We start from the raw sequence: 16879 nt of genomic DNA, 5'->3' as shown, positions 1-16879 counted from the left end.
TCATAATATGTATCAACATGCTTTTCTTTTCATCATTGGAGCTGGAGACCACGTCACCCAACTCTTTCCCCTACTCAAACAGAAGGGTATAGATAGTAGCAGATAGAGAGAAGTAGATCTAAATCGTCTCAGTGTCTAGCCCACCTCGACACCACTTACTCATCCCCAAACGACCCATCCCCGAGATCAACCTTTCCAATGCTCCACAATTCCCTCTCATCCTCTACCTCATCATTGGACAGCCCCAACCCTCCTTGTCCACCTTCCGCTTCCTTGCGCTCGCGGGCCTGGGCGGCAAGACGGAGCGCGACACGCTTGAAGTAGTCCGACATGCTCCGCTTGGGTCCCGGTGGCAGAGAAGCTCCGGGTCCGGCCATGTACTTATCGAACACTGCACCTTCGGATTCCTCCACAGAGAAGATCGCCAGGAATGCTGCCTCGGCCGCCAGCTTGACAGGAATGACCACGTCGCGAACGCTGGCGAAGATCGGTGGCGCCAAGAGGGCAAGGTGAGGCCGAGTCAACTCGGGGTGAAGCCGGCTGACCGTGCGCATCACCACCAAAGACAACCGCCGCGTATCAGACGGCGTACCGGGTTGAATGCAAGGCGCCAAGGCCTCGAAAATGGCCTTGTTGTCTTCGAAGTTGCGGTTTTCATCCTCGATCAGGAGGTACTTTCCGGCAGCGAGGACGCTGTTGTCGGAAATGAAGGGCTGCGTAGGATTAGCATCATTTTTCGAATAGGGGTGGAACCTAAGTACTTACATCCTTGTTCGTGACACCCTGGCAGATCATAGCCTGAGTCTCCGCGGAGAAGTGCTCCGTCAAGGACGACGGAGCCTCTACCAACAGGGCATTGAGACCCAGAATCGATGCGTGGGAAGGTGTGGCAGCGAGGACCCGGTTCTTGATCAGTGGGCCAGCAGTGGCGGCCGGGAGGACCTTCACTAGTGCACCAAGCAATTTCGCGTTCGTGATAGCGACAGCATCCGTTTGATCACTGGCATCGTCGTCAATAAGAGCGAGAATGGCATTCTTCGATGCCTCGCTCATGTTGGCGCCGGCCTTGCCTACCACCTCTTGAAGAGCCTTCATCATCGCGTTTCTCACACCGACATCTTCCGTCTTGGTACCCGTGATAAGCTCTGCAATGAGAGGGTCCACACGGGGTGTTAGGGTGATCAAGATACCAAGACCCTTGGCGGCCCTGTTACGCAGAGTCTCGCTGGATGCATCAGCCAAACCACGTGCGAAGGTCCGTTGAAGCTGGGGCAAGAAGGGCTTGACAGCGAGGGGAATCTTCTCCAGAAGCTTGTTGAGGGTGAAGAAGATAGCGCCTAGTATAGCCAATTAGTATGGAATATTACTTAGGCAGAATTATAGAAAGCAACTTACATTTAATGTCCACCGATCGCTCGGACACAACACGAATGAGGGGACCAGTGATCTGTGTCACGAACAGCTTCAGAGAGTCTGCGCCAGTGCGATCGATGATGTCGCCGATGGCGAGAGCTGCCTGCGTACGCTGCTCGACGCTGCCGTTCAGAAGACCTTGCAAGAAGATAGGCAGAATGGCTGTGATACCCTTGGGCAGGCTGAAGCCAGGAAGGTTGGCACCCGGAACCCCGACACTCCGCAAGGTCTGGCGAGTGGAAATGGTGAGGACTTCCATTTCTTCTTTGCGCAAATGTTTCGTGAGTCCACTGAGCGCCGTCCACGCGGCCTTGACGACATCCTTGTCGCTGTCATCGAAGGAGATGAGCAGGACACGGATCAGATCCTGGTGGTACCTGGAGTAATCGATCTCTGCATTCGAGAAGAACTTGTCGAGATGAATGGCCGCGGTAGCACGGCGGCGATGGTCATCGTGCTTCATCAGAGTAATCATGACGTTCATCATGACATTCAAGCCATCGTACTCGTCCACCGAAACCAGGATCGTGTCAAAGGCATTGCTCAGTTCTTCGCGGTGAGCCTCGTCCTTAGTGGACACAATCTCGTCCATCAAGGAGTTGAGGATGGTAGGCAGCTTGCGGGTCATGGCAGAGCCGGCGACTTCGGCCAGGGAAGCAAGAGCCTTCGCGTTGAATGTGGAAATGGGAGAGGTGAGGAGCGTCGGGATAAGGTTGGGGAGGATGATATTCGCGCGGGTCTGCTCCGTGAGAAGAGTCAACAGTGCGGACAACGCCTGCTCTGCATCCTCGTTGTTTCTCAGAAGAAGCAAGAGATGAGGCAGGACCTGGTCCACTGCCTTCTTGCCCAGGATCTGCTGCAGGGCGTCGAAAGCCTCGGCTGCAGCCTCGCGGACATCTTCGTCATTATCAACGAGCGCCACCCGAACCGTCGAGATAAGAACCTTTTCGTAATCCTCGAGGGCCTCGGCGGAGGCGGAAGTAATGAGTTCTCTCAAAGCAATGCAAATACCTTGCTTGACATCCACGTCGGGCGAAGTCTGGAGACCTTCTTCGAGAGAGGGAAGCAGAGCAGAGAGAACCGACTCGCCAGCCTTCTTGATAAGGTCACCAAGCGCGTTGCTAGCAATGACCTTATGCTCCATGTTGGAGGAACCGAGACGGCGAATAATGAGCTGAGACAGAGTGGGAACCATGTCCTTGAGCGTCTTAGGAGAAGCAACAAGTGACTTCCAGACGGCCATAGCAGCGCTCTTGACCATACCCGAAGTATCGCAGCGGCAGATAAACAGTGCCGACAAGACCTTGTCCCTCCTCTCCTCTCCGAGAACCTCCAGCAGCGATTGTCCAGCTTGAGCCGCTTCTTCCTCTTCCTCCTCGGCATCGGCCTTGGCTGTGATACCAGTGAGACTGAATAGAAGATCACCCACCAGCTCGACGGAGCTCAATCTGATGCGGTAACTGTCATCCGCAAGACCGCGCTCAAGCTCTGGCAGAAGGAGATCAATGGCCTTCGATGAGAAGTTCTTGACGAGCAAGCGACCTGCCTTGAGAGAGGTCTCACGGATAGATTCGACGTCGTCAGCCAAACCGGCAAGGATAGGAGGAATGATTTTGCTGAGATAGGCGGCGAAGCTGTTTCCGAAGCAGGCGGGAAGGAAGATAAAGAGCGTCATGAAACCCTCGCGAACAGAAGCCTTGGAACTGGACACATTCTGTAGAATAGTAGGCAGCGTCTCCTCGAGTCTGGTTGTACCCAGACCTGCCAGAACCTCTGAAAGAGCTTGAGCAGATCCCAGTCTGTCGCCGGCTCCGGTATCCGACTTGAGCGTAGACATGAGGTTGGGAATGAGGTCGGGAAGAGCGTCCTCTCCAAGCTTTTCGATAAGGGAACCGAGAGCCTTGGAAGCGGTCGCACGAGTAGTCGGCACAGGGTCGACGATAGCAAGCTGCAAGCCCGACACAATGATTGGCAGATGCGCCGTGAGGTCCTTGCGCTCTGTAAGGTGAGCCAAACTGCCAATGATCTGAGCAGATTTACGTTTCGTGTTCGACCTGTCGCCAAGACCACGTTCAAGAATGCGAACAACAAGAGCCAAGGACGGCGCATCCAGATAGTGGACGAAGGACACCTTGATGAGGGCATCCAGGGCCTCATCGGTGTACTTGGTGGGGTCGCTGAGCGCCTTCAGAAGTACATTAACCAAGCTCTTGACTTCGGGGTTGCTGATGACTTCGCCGAATCGCTGAAGACTGCGGTTTGCAGCATTGCGCACTTCCTTGTGGGTATCATTGAGGACCACAGTGAGCGGAGGGATAATGTCCGGAAGGCTTGCCGCGAGTTGCTGGGGATCGAGGTAGGCCATCGCTCCCAAGAGATCACAGGCTCCCTTCTGACTGCGCCATTGTGTGTCATCAAGACCATCGAGAAGGGTGGGAAGAATTTGCTTGACACCATACGAGCTAAGGTTCGAGAAGCAAGCCTTTGCTGCATCAAGGCAGGCAGCACGGACGTCGGGGTTGACATCACCGAAACCAGCCAGAAGCTGGGGAACAATCTGGATGACATAGGGCTCGAAAGTCCGTCCAAGAATGGCGGCAAACAGCTCATATGCCAACAGAGCACCTTGTCTCTGATGAGGTTCCTTCTTGTTCTCAGTGGCATCACGCAGATGCGACATGACTTGGAACTCTCGAAGGGTGACAATACCCCTACCGCTGACGATACCAGCAAGTCCATAAGCCGCGCCACGCTGTGTAGCATATTTCTTAGACTGCAGCAGCTGATCCAGCATTTCTTGGACGTACTCACCACTCTGAGGGCGCGAAAGGCGGATCAGAGGCGGCAGACATCCCGAAACGGCGGACTGCACACTCTCCGAAGGAGTAGGAAGAGTGTCCAGCAGCCTCTTGATGACTGTCTGCAGACGCGGATCGTCCGCTTTGAGATGCTGGGCCAGGGAACCATACAAAACAACAACGGCCTCGTTAAGAAGATCAGACGTCTCACTTCCTTTGTCGGAGGTCTCCAAGGTTGTCTCCAAGAGCTTCATCAATTCCTCGACCTTCTGTTGCCCACGGGCAGCAATGACAGATCTGCCGCTCTCGGCCATCTGTGCGCGGACGGCGGAACTCTTGTCGATAAGAGGACCTCTTTCAATCAAGAACCGGAGGAAGGAGACGATCTGCTCGCCTTCAAAAAGATCTGTCATAGCTCCAAAAGCGAGGGCGATGCCACTGCGTAGCTCCCAATGATCCGTGACATCCATCTTCTTGGGCATACCGTAGCTATCTTTCTCGGGCACCTTAGGCTGGATCTCAATCGTGTATTTGGACTGCAATTCGGAGAAAATCCGGTCAAACACCGAAGGGTTCACCGCGATTGCATGAGCCAACGCGCGAGCGGCAGCACCACGAAGCTGTACATCCTTTGAGGAGAGATAGGGAATGATCTTCTCATAAGAGGAGTCGTCGACTTCCAGGGCATTTTCTTCCCAAATGTTCTCGGCGATCTCAGCATTCTCCTCTACGTGGTCATGGCATTCCAGCCAGATGTGTTCGGAGAAGTCGAGGTCTGTCAGGTCAATCTCAGCTTCGATGACCTGCAACACCGACGTACGGACAGACACATCTGTAACAATTGTGCCCTTGAGAAGAATGTCCAGCTCATCCTTAGTGATATTGGGTGAGATGCACCTGCAGACATCGAACAAAGTGTCCTTGATAAGCTTGTAGTGCTGGGTGTACTTCTGCATCGATGCAAGCAAGATCTTCAGGACTTCCACACGAGGAAGACGTTCGTCGACAACTGATTAACCATGAATTAGCCTTGAGAGACACTTTGTCAATTGTTTTTGGTAAACTCACAAGAGCCCGAATGGAAGGACAGCACTTCCAAGGCAAGGAGGACTTGCTCGCCCTCTTCATCACCTCTCTGTTCATCGATTCCGTTCTTGCTGAGCACCAAGAAGAGCAAGGGGAGAACGTAGGCCAGAGACGTGCTCTCGAAAGGACGTTGCTCGGAGGCAAAACGCAAGCGATAAAGGATTCTCGTTACGAGCTCTGCCGATCAGTTAGTGCAAGCTTCTCACATATAGCCAGAACATCAAACAACATACGTCCAAGTGCCTCTGCTTCCATCTGCGGAGGCAGGTAACTCTTGCCAATAGCCCGAAGCGTTGCAATGCCCACGAAAGGCCGCAAAGGCCCGAGACGCGAGGACAACTTCTCAGCGCACTTAACGTACGCTTTGGACACAACATCCCCAGCGTACAAGCCTGCACCGGCTTCGGTCAGGGAGAGCAAGGAGCTCACGGCGGGGTTGATCCAGCCATCCGCGTCGATGGCGGGCCCATCCGCGAGACCCTGAATGATTCCACATCCTCTTTCGATCTTCTTGATCACTTGGAGGACTTCCTCGCGGATCTTGGACTCCTTGGCAAGTTGGGCCTTGACCTTGGATTGCTCTTCAGGAGTAAGCTTCTTCTGCTTCTGGCCCTTCTTATCAGCCAATTGTGACCGTAGCTCCTCCTCCCACTTGAGGATGTCGTAGTCTTTAGTATTCTTATCAAAGTTCGACTGCTTGGACTTCGTGCTGAGCACGTCGACGAACATGGTTCCCTCCGGGGTACGGGCGATAGCGACATCGGTTGCCGTGAACTTGGACAGGCGCGAAGTATCCAGATCGTCCTGGATTTGGCCAACCAGTCGGGGAACCATAGCATCAGGTGCTACGAACGCCAATTCACCCGCAGCACTCCAGATTGCGGCATCGATTTGGGGGATTTTCGACTGAACAGGGTCCTAAGAAAGTATTAATTTGGACTTCCCAAGTTGCGTTTGACGAGTATAGGCACATAACATACCTCATGCAGACGAGTCAGCTGCTCCAGACACTTTTCGGGGAATTCGCGCACAAGGTTGCCAGGGTCAATTCCGGTCCTCAAGCAAGACGCAATCCAGGATGCGCTGGGAATAAGCTCGGGGCGACACAGGACCAGCAACTCAACAAGTTGGTCTTTCAGAGAAGCTGTGACGTTGTCTACTTCCTGCACACTAGAAGCAGGAGGGCACAGAGCCTTTACAACGAGATGGAGGAATCTTTCGCTTTCTGGTCCTGCAGAGACCGAGGCAGATTCTTTCTCGCCAGTTCTAAAGGAAAGTATCCAGGACCACAGAGCACTTGTGACTGTCCGACCCATACCTGCCACATCCTTCAAATGAATTTCTGACAAGGTCCGAGCAGCTCCATCCCGGAAACTGGTGTGAAGTCCAGGGGCGGCGATATTATAGATGAATGCCTGAGCCCAGGCGGTCTTGGCTGCGTCCTCAGCCTTTCCGAACTTCGAACCGGTAGTGACTGCAGCAAGTGCGCGCACGGCCCACTGGATCTCGGTTTGGGTGGTCAACTTTGAGTAGGCCTTGGGGTTGAGGAGGAAAGACGGCTTCGGGTTGAGCACCATTGACTGAGCTACAGTTTCCTCCCATGCGGACTTGTCAAAGCTCTGCAGCGAGGAAGAGCGATCTAGAAGGGCGAGATATACATAGGCAGTTGACAGAGAGCCGCCCTGAGCAGAGGGAAGAGGGTTGGTGGCAACCTCATTGTACAGCTCTTTCATCTTGCCGAGGAACTTGTTCACAAGGGGCTCGACATCAGTGCTTGCCAGAGTTGCAGGTTCGACTTGCCACATAACCTCTCCGACATTGAGCTGCCAGAGCTTTTTGAACGGAACACGCTTATCGGAAGATCCTTTCACAATGGCATTGATGACGTCGTCGCTGACCTTCACTTGAGACTGGACAAGGAAAGCCAGGTGCTTGCAGAACGATTTGATTTCCTGTTCCAAAGCGGCCTCATTGGATTCCCTGTTGAAAACGGGAACAAAGCCCTGTACCACGTCCTTCGAAAGATCGGCCGAAGGCAATATCGCAGCGACCGCTTGAGCGTACACCGCACGCTGTTCCGGATTGGTGATCTTCTGGGTCTTCAGAGGGTTGACGACTTCGCTCGTGATCTTGGTGAGCAAGGCCTGGTCCTTGGATTTCGCGAGTAGGGACTCAAATGAGCGAACAGCACCCTGTCTAATGGCTGGATTGTTCGACTTCATGCTTGATAACAGGTGCTTCAACAGCCGCGAATGCAAAAGCTCGGACATATCAATCTCCTCGGGCAAAGAGGCGCACAGCGAAGGCAACAAGCCATTGAAAACAACCTCGGGAGAGCGCAACATGGCCTTTTCGAAGGGCGGGATCAACTCGGTAGCGAGGTCATCGTAGCTAAGGAAAGAGACGAAAAAGTCGCCCAATGCATCGGCGATGTGAGCGGGAGGCGCGGATTTCGCACCAGCCAATTCCTTGACGTAGAACGAAATGATTGCCTTCTTTTCCCCTTCTAAGACTGGCTTCTTGGCGGGAAGACGCGCGCAGACGCCGGAGATGACCCCTAAGAAAGGTGCGTTCCTCTGGCCAGTAGTCGAGTCGCTGGTCAACCGGCGGACGGATTCACGAACAGCATCCTCACCCCAAGCGGTGGAGGAAAATGCAGCGCGTAGAGCACGTCTCGTAACCCGAAGGGCAGAAGCCTTCACTGCGGGTCTCGGGTTGGAGGCCAGACAGATATCTAGGGCCTTTGCATCGACCGTAATGGTGTCCAGAACGGCAGAAAGAGGGGTTTCGGAGTCACCTCCCAGGATCTGAAGCACCACCGAGCACCATTCCAACAAAACGAGGGCTGGACCAGGCGCCAGGCCAGGTTTAGCAGCCTCCACCTGTAACTTCTGGGTGAGGTATTTCAGATCGTCGGTCGGGACGGGCGCCTTGAGAAGCGAGCGGAGACATTGCTGAACGGCCTGCCGCGATGGACGATCGACGTAGCGAGGGTAAGTCTTGAAGAGAAGGCCGATTAGAGGCTGGTAGGTTTGAGGTTGTAGGCTAGTTCCTGTTTGGTGGACAGATAGTGAGCACAAGAGCACGAGAGCATCATATTGGGAAGTGAGAGAGTGAGAGTGAGAGTCAGAGAGAGGGGCTTTTGTTCTTCACGCACCGATTCTGTCACGGAGGTCCTGGAGAGCGCGAATTCTGCGAGCAGTCGAACTCGAGAAGAGAACGACCTGCAGACTCCCCAGGTCCCCTGATTCCACCTGATCCCATGGAAAATCGTCCATGATAGTCTAGGTGGCCTGAAGCATGCCCGGCGTGAGGAGCAATGGGCACGAATGGGGCCGCGGATGTTGTCATAAAAGTTTTGCGGCGTTGTGGGGGAAGCTCCGCCGCCTTGCCTTCCTTCCTTCCTTCCTTTGCTGGCTGTGAGTCGGAGGACCCGCTAGTCTCTCCTCCTCCATGACGAAGAATCTCGCCCATTTCTTCCCTCATACACTCCCCAACTCAAACTCTTTCTGATTTTATTTGCTCACTCTTCCCCCTTGAAATTTCACTAATGATTCTAGACATTACCTTTCTCACTTCCTATCCTTAGAGCATTCTCTCTCCTTGTCCGCCCCGGCGGGAAATCTTGCAGCAGCCCACCTTCCCCTCCTTCAATCTCACTCAACCACCATGCCTCCTAACAACAGGAAAAAGAAGAAGCCCGCCTCCAATCCGGCTCGAGGATTTGCCACGGTCTCGGTGCCATCTAAACCCAAGCCTACTGAATCGTCAACTCCAGTCTCTACCGCAGACTCCAAATCCGTGTCCGAAAGTGATCGTCCAACGCCCGTCGAGGGAAAGCAGCAACCTGCAGTAGACTCCAAAAGCGAAGCCGCCCCCTCATTACAGAACTATACTCCCGAAGAACTTGAGAAACACTTGGAGGAAGCTGAACTTCAGCTCTTAGTTGAGAAGTATGCTTCCAAGTGCAGAAGTGATGCCGCCCGCCAAGTCACCAAGTTGGAGACAGAACGCAGAGTATTCCGGCAACAAGCCGTTTCTATAAACCTGATGGAGTGGCTTCCCACCGAGGTGCTACAGAATATCATGCATCTGGTTGAGACGGAAGAGCGAGAGCTCAGTCCATTACCCGGACGGGATTCGGGAGGGCAGAAGAAAACTGTCTCGGAGGAAGAATTATATATGAGACTCTGGACTTTGAAGGAAACCCTGCTTAAACTCGGCTTCCCGGAAGAGAAAGTAAACGAGGCTTTGAAGCATATGCTTCTCTACTTTTCTGGTAATTTTGCCACATCTAATAGGGAGGTGGTTTGCAACCTGGATGAGGCTCTAGACTGGCTCGCCTTGCATTGCACCCCCAAGGAATTGCCTTCTTACATGCAGACGAATGCGCAGCAGCGCAATGAGTTGGATAGACATATCTCTTGGATAAATGGTAATCTTAGGTGTCTGGTATCCCGTAAGGATTGGATGGCTAACCTGACTGACATCAGATCGTGAGCCATCACAATCCTCCACCCCAAGTTTGGGCCCAAATAATAGCAAAGTGAAAAAGCCCAAAAGCCCTGTAAAGGAGCCGAGCCCTGCCCTCCAATCGAGCCCCTACGACTCGGACAGCTCCCTTGACCCTGACACGCTCATTCCAAAGTATCTGGACCTGCAGACTCGCCTGTATGGCCTGCGACCGGAGCTATTCGACCAACCCAAGAAGGGCAAGAAGGGAGGCCGTAAGCCTGCTGAAGCCGAGCAAGACCCTCAGGTCGTGAGGTTGCAACGCAAGATTACTAGCATTGAAAATGATGTGCTGTTTGACCAGCATGAGGCCGAATACAAGTGGAGAGAGAAACTTGACGATCTACGCAAAGAGGCGGCTTTTGTCCGGCGCTCACAGCCTGAAGAGAAGCCTGTTCAAGAGGAAGCTGAAAGTGCAGAGCAACCAGAGGAAACGGAAACGAAACCGGAGAATGGCGCACAGCCGCTTGACAATGAAGAGGCTACAGACTTGTTAGGCGACATGTTCCAAGATGAGGAACCTGTCCTGGAACTCGGTGTGATAACGGAGGAGTTAAAGAAGGCATCTGTCAAAGTGCGCGATTTCGGAAAATGGACTGGGCTTAGCCCCCGGCGAGTGCTAGAAGAAACGTGCAAAGCAAGGTATGTCTCGCAGTTAAGCTGGGGATGATCGACAACTAAGTCATCTGGGTAGGGACACGGGTTGCAAGATCACGTTCAAGGACATGTCCGCTTCGTCGCATTCGAACAGACAAGCTCTTGAAGTAAGATGGTCCAAACCTCAAGAGGTTCCCTTCCCTTTTGTCTGGGACACCACCACACATAACTCGAACGCTTACGCGACATTCGTCTCGATGGATTCGGTGGCGACTCCAAACTCTCAGCAAGCGGAATCCTTCGTTTCCACTCTTGCTCTTTTCATCCTATTCCCGCAGAACTCCAAAGAAGGAAAAGCATACCTGCGCCTTCCAGCGGTGTGGCGAGAGCTTTGGACGGAGTTTGCGAATGCGAAGAAGTTGCAGGAAGACGAAGCTGACAAGCAGACCGTCAAAGATCTGAAGAAACTCATACAGGATAATCATGGGGCATTTGAAGATGATGTTGTCTTGTCGCATAACTTCCGGAAGCGAAACGGAACTTCTAGCAAGCCGGAATCCCCAGTACGGGGAGCCGGCGTAAAGGACAGTTCTGAGCCTGACGAGGAGTTGACTCGGATTTGGACGGAAAAGTCGTCTACGGCCTCATTCCAGTACATGGCTCAGGGCAGGATGAACCTGCCCATCTGGAATTTCCGCGACGACATTCTCAATACTCTTGACACACATCGTGCACTCATCATCTGCAGTGAAACAGGAAGCGGAAAAAGTACGCAGATACCTTCGTTTATTTTGGAGCATGAAATGAAGCAAGGCCGACCGTGCAAGATCTATGTGACCGAGCCTCGCAGGATCTCGGCCATTTCCCTTGCCCGAAGAGTGAGCGAAGAACTAGGCGAGAATAAGAACGATGTGGGAACGGCGCGCTCGCTCATTGGCTTTGCTGTCCGGTTGGAGAGTAAAGTCAGCCAAGCTACGAGGCTTGTATTCGCGTATGTTCTCACCTTTGTTAACTTGGAAACGAGCTGACCCTGGCAGGACTACCGGAGTGGTAGTGAGAATGCTTGAGCGCCCTGATGACTTCCGCGATATTACTCATGTTGTTCTCGATGAGGTCCACGAACGTTCGATTGATAGCGACTTCCTCCTCATCGTACTTCGGCGGTTGATGCAAAAGAGGCCCGATCTGAAGCTGATCCTGATGTCGGCCACACTTGAGGCGCAGCGCTTTTCCACCTATCTTGGCGGTGTTCCGGTACTGAATATTCCAGGTCGGACGTTCCCTGTGGAGATGAAGTTCCTAGAGGATGCCATCGAGATGACCAACTACCGGTTGTTGGAGAATGAATCAAACGCTGTGGAGGAGGAGATGGACGAATTGGCGCTGGAGACGGCGCAGGGCGACACTGCCGGCAGCCTGATGACTTCACTTGATGGATATTCTAAGCAAACCAAGGAGACCGTGGCAAACTTTGACGAATATCGCCTGGACTACCAGCTCATCAAGCGGCTAGTTGTGCAGATCGCTTCGTCGCCTGATATGACACATTACAGCAAGGCCATCCTTATCTTTATGCCCGGTATGGCGGAGATTCGTCGGCTGAACGATGAGATCCTGTCGGACCCGACTTTCCAGCAGGGATGGATTGTGCATGCGCTGCATTCATCTATCGCCAGCGAAGATCAGGAGAAGGCTTTTGTGGTTCCTCCTGAGGGTATGAGAAAGATTGTAATTGCCACCAATATTGCAGAGACAGGTATCACCATCCCGGATATTACTGCGGTGATTGATGCGGGCAAAGAGAAGAGCATGAGGTTAGTAGAGGAGAACGTGATTCAGTCATGCAGTAGCTAACTTGCCCAGGTTTGATGAACGCCGTCAGCTATCTAGGCTCGTCGAGACGTTTATTTCGCGCGCTAATGCGAAGCAACGACGTGGACGAGCTGGTCGTGTGCAGAATGGTATCTGCTTCCATCTGTTTACGAAGCATCGCCACGATAAGCTGGTATGTGTAGCGACCACGGCTGCAAAAATTAATGCTGACTAGTTGTAGCTCGCAGAACAGCAGACGCCCGAGATGCTCCGGTTGTCTCTCCAAGATCTTGTGCTGCGTGTCAAGATCTGCAAGTTGGGTGAAGTGGAACCGACGCTGCTGGAGGCGCTCGACCCGCCGTCATCCAAGAACATCCGCCGGGCAATCGATTCGCTGAAGGAGGTGAAGGCTCTAACAAACGCGGAGAATCTGACCCCTCTTGGTCTGCAGCTGGCCAAGCTGCCGCTGGACGTTTTCCTTGGAAAGTTGATCATCCACGGCGCATTCTTCCGCTGTTTGGACGCGGCCGTCAGCATCGCCGCCATCTTGTCTTCGAAGTCGCCATTTGTGAACACAATGGGTTCCAACACCCAAAAGGACATTGCTCGACTGTCCTTCCGCAAGGGTAGGTACTTCCGAATTACTGTTTCCTACTTGTCACTAACAAAATTCAGGCGACTCTGATCTGCTGACGGTATACAACGCCTACTGCGCGTGGAAGCGCGCCCGCAACACACCCGGCGTGAGCGAATACGCCTTCTGTCGCAAGAACTTCCTCAGCTCGCAAACACTGCTCAATATCGAGGACATCAAAATGCAGCTGATTGTATCAATCGCCGACACAGGGCTATTAACGCTGGACCCATCCCAGAAAGCGCTCCTCAACCGGTACACTCGCCCCACCCCCATCGTGCCCCAAACCCGTACTAACAAATATCCAAAAATACAGTTCCCGATCCAACAACCGACGCAACTTCTTCACCATCCCGGAAGAATACGATTTCAACAGCGTCAACGATACCATAGTCAACTCCGTAATCGCCTGGAGTTTCTACCCGAAACTGCTCACCCGCGACGGCAAAGGCTGGCGCAACGTCGCCAACAACCAAGCCGTCACACTGCACCCCACCTCGGTGAACAAGCAAGCCGACGCATCGGCCATAAAATGGGTGTCTTATTACCATATCATGCAGGGACGGAATAAGAATTACAATGCGTTTGAAACGACGGCTGTAGATGATTTCGCTATTGCGTTGTTGTGCGGAGAGGCTGAGTTTAAGGTACCCCAATACCCCCTTACACATACCCACCAATTTAAAATCAATACTAATAACTTTGAAAATTGGGAACAGATGTACTCCGGCGTCATATCCATCGACTCCAACCGCATCCGCTTCTCCCTACGAGATTGGAAATCCATGCTTGCGCTGAAGACCTTGAGCGCGAGACTACGCGAGATCCTACAGAATACGTTCCGCGAACCGCATCGCGTGCCGTCATATAAACAGCAGCAATGGCTGGGTCTGTGGCAGATGATTTTTGCTCAGGTGAGGAAGTAATCGTCTGCCTACCCTGATTATTTGTCTTTGGTTGGATTTGGATTACTTGGTTGGTATGTGTTGCATTGGGTTTAGCTTTCTGGAAGATGCTTGTTTGCTTGTCTTACCTCTGGACTACTAGACTTGGATTGGACAGTTTGGGATTGATTGTATTGGGTTACTGGTTGGGTTGAATTGAATTGAAATGGGTTGGGTTTGTATGGATGAATGAAATGCGTGTATGTATGTATAAGGACTGGATGGTGATGAAAATAAGAAGAAGGATGGGATGAGAAAATGAATGTATATGATATGAAATTCGATAGATGGATATAAACTCTCTAACTCCAACATAAAACAAAAAGACTTTGTTCATAACCAAATGACATCACGATATCATTGAAGAAGAAAAGGAAAATAGAAGTGATTGATCATCCCCAAACATCCTCCTGCCACTTCCCCCTCTTCTTCAACCCCTTACACCACTCATTCCACTGCCCATCACCCTCCTCCCACCCCTTAACCCTACACATTTCGCTTCCGACCCTCTTCTCCACCTCTCTCGCCATCCCCGCCCTCCCACAGATATACAAGTTCGCCCTCTCCTCCACCAACAACCTCACCACCTCATCCCCACACTCCACAATCTTATCCTGCACATACTGCCTCTTCACTCCCCCACTCTCATACCTCGAGAACGCCGTCTCAACACGCAACTTCCCACCCAACCCCTCATTCAACGCCTCCAACTCCTCCTTATAGATATAATCCTCATCTGGACGCCGACACCCGAAGAAGAGGATCATCTGTCCCACTTCACGACCAATCTGCTGCAGTTGGCGACGTTCGGAGATGAAGGCCCGGAACGGGGCTAGGCCCGTGCCTGCGGCGATCATGATGAGGGGGGTGTTTCCTGTGCGGGGCAGTTTGAATTTACTTTTGCGGAGGTGCGCGAAGACCTGTTCGCTGTTGAGGGCGTTGCTGGGTCCGTTGAGGTGGTAGGTTAGGCCGTATGGGTGGGGGGTGGATGGGGAGGTGCGGTGTTGGGATAAGGCGAGGAGGTAGTTCGAGGTGATGCCGTGGATGAGTTCGTCTGGGTTTTCGGGGACAGGCGTGGTTGAGACGATGGCGGTGATGGAGGGTTTGCGGGGAGAGAGCACGCTGCTGGAGGAGATGGAGTAGTATCGGGGTTGGATGGGGGAGAGGGTCTCGACCAGGTAGGATAGAGGTAGGGCGGACCAGGCGTTGTCTGGGGAGGCGAGTTGGAGGAGACGACTGAGGGTGACGTGCGTGCGGTTGAGGAAGTTGGCGTAGCTGGTCTTGTCCTGGCCGAGTTGGAGGAGGTAGGCCTTTGCTTCGGGGGTGGGTGCGAATTGTGCTAGACCGAGAACAGTGTCGCGGTTCACAGGGGCACAGATCTCCAGGTAGTATCGGAAGAGGGCTGCCGCGGTCGTGGGGGTGGGGATGCGCACTTTCGTGGCCGGGTCGAGGGATTTGATGGAGATGGGCACCTCGCGGCGTGCAGTAAGGCCCAGTACCTGGAGGAGACGCTCGACCTCTGCGTCGGGGTTGCTAGGCCAGATGGCGAGATGATCGCCCGTCTTGTAGGTGAACTCCGGGACAGTGGACAGGTCCAACTCCATGTGTAGGCAGTGGCGGTCTGAGACCTGGAAGAGCTCACGGGTACTGGAGATAGTCACTGGCCGCACGGGGGAGCATTGTGCAGATGCCCTGCTAGCATCACGGGCATCTGGCTCGCCGTGGTTCAGGTCAATAGGCTCCAGGGACTCGTCTTCCTCGACGGATAGGGTGGGCAAGTACTGCATCTCACCCTCCTCGAAGCCGAGCTGGGACTTGAACATGGCAAACAGCTCGTCCTTCCAGCTGATAAAGTCCTCCTGCGTGGCTCCCTCGGCATCATTAGCCCTACCAACGGGCATGAGGGCCTTTGCGCCTCGACCATCCAGCGCCTGAACGACGACGTCCACGACGCGGTTGTAGAACTTGTAGTTGCTATTCCCCAGGCCAAACGCACAATACCTCACATTGGCCAGCGAGACATTTTCCGCCTTGTGAATCCAATCCCAGAACTCAGCCGTATTATCACTGGGATCTCCTTCGCCATAGGTAGACAGAATGAAGATCGCCAGCTTGGACTGAGGTATCTGCGAGATACTCTCCGGGTCATAATCCGACAGATCCGCCGTCAGAGTACCCTGACGGAAGCGGAGGGCAATTTCACGCGCCAAGCGATGGGCAAAGCCCTCGGCCGTACCGGACTGCGATCCCCAGAAGACGACGATGTTCTTGTCCGCCTCTTCGAGCTTCTGGGCAATGTTGCGGGTCTCCTGGTGGGCATTGGGGCCGGCGGAACCGGCCATCTTCAGCTGAGGACGTTCATACCAGAGGTAGTTGTAGGGGTCTGGCTGGTCCCAGAGGATGCCGCGCGACAGGTAGGTCGTGCCGGCCATGGCAAGGAGAGTTAGGGCGGCATAGTCGGCGGCTCCAGTGGGAGTGAGGACTTTGGTCAGCTCCTGCCAGAGGGCTGGTGATATCTGCCATGGAGACAGAGGGGAGGTCATGATGATGAGGATGAGGATGAAGTGCACTGAGCAGAACCAGCCAGTCCGTCAGTCAGTCAGTCAGCCACTCTGTAGTTTGGAGGGTTAGTAGAAGACGAAAGGGCAGCTGCTGGATCTATAAATCGATCCATGAGAGGGCGTGACACCATGATGATTTCCGATGGATGAATTGGCGCCAATGACCGACATGGTGGAGATAAGAGCGGCGCAAGGCAAGAGACACGAGGCAACGAGAAGCAGTAAATCCGAGCAAGAAGCAGATGCAGGCACAGAAGCAGAAAGTTGGGGATCCCAAAGAAGAGAAGATGGAGAAAGAAGCGGCAATGTTCCCCGAGGGGAAAATTACCCCATTTGGGGGGCAGGCGGCGCCTTTTTCCATTTCGCCCATCCGACTTTCTGCATGTCTTGGGATCTGGTTGTTCCCTTCTTTCGCCTCATCCATTGTCCAATACGGTATAGTTTAGCCCACTTTAACCTCCCTCTCGGTCCCAATATACCCGATCCAGCTACTTTTCCCCGCGGTCCCTTTATTTCTTCTTT

General features: G+C 53.4%; 3 protein-coding genes across 3 annotated transcripts; 1 reads left to right on the top strand and 2 right to left on the bottom strand.

Annotated features, from left to right (window-relative positions):
- Nucleotides 1-155: 155 nt before the first annotated feature.
- Nucleotides 156-8575, bottom strand: AKAW2_60749S (putative translational activator; the record flags this gene model as incomplete). Its single annotated transcript, XM_041692909.1, has 7 exons — nucleotides 156-713; nucleotides 766-1337; nucleotides 1396-5220; nucleotides 5280-5474; nucleotides 5531-6215; nucleotides 6278-8349; nucleotides 8455-8575. The coding sequence occupies 7 exons, from the start codon at nucleotides 8573-8575 to the stop codon at nucleotides 156-158; spliced, it is 8028 nt and encodes a 2675-aa protein (XP_041546247.1).
- Nucleotides 8576-8966: 391 nt separating this feature from the next.
- On the top strand, nucleotides 8967-13778 carry AKAW2_60748A (putative ATP dependent RNA helicase; the record flags this gene model as incomplete). Its single annotated transcript, XM_041692908.1, has 8 exons — nucleotides 8967-9732; nucleotides 9791-10451; nucleotides 10504-11397; nucleotides 11444-12220; nucleotides 12270-12411; nucleotides 12460-12844; nucleotides 12894-13107; nucleotides 13169-13778. 8 exons carry the CDS (start codon nucleotides 8967-8969, stop codon nucleotides 13776-13778), a joined length of 4449 nt encoding a protein of 1482 aa, XP_041546246.1.
- A 410-nt stretch (nucleotides 13779-14188) lies between these two features.
- Nucleotides 14189-16339, bottom strand: AKAW2_60747S (NADPH cytochrome P450 oxidoreductase family protein; the record flags this gene model as incomplete). The annotated part of the gene is made up of 1 exon (XM_041692907.1): nucleotides 14189-16339. The coding sequence occupies one exon, from the start codon at nucleotides 16337-16339 to the stop codon at nucleotides 14189-14191; it is 2151 nt and encodes a 716-aa protein (XP_041546245.1).
- Between the last annotated feature and the right edge of the window lie 540 nt (nucleotides 16340-16879).

This window comes from Aspergillus luchuensis, chromosome 6, assembly GCF_016861625.1.
Source record: "Aspergillus luchuensis IFO 4308 DNA, chromosome 6, nearly complete sequence".
Taxonomy (NCBI): Eukaryota; Fungi; Ascomycota; class Eurotiomycetes; order Eurotiales; family Aspergillaceae; genus Aspergillus; species Aspergillus luchuensis.
The sequence above is the reverse complement of the archived record's forward strand: the minus strand, read 5'-3'. Positions and strand labels throughout refer to the sequence as shown.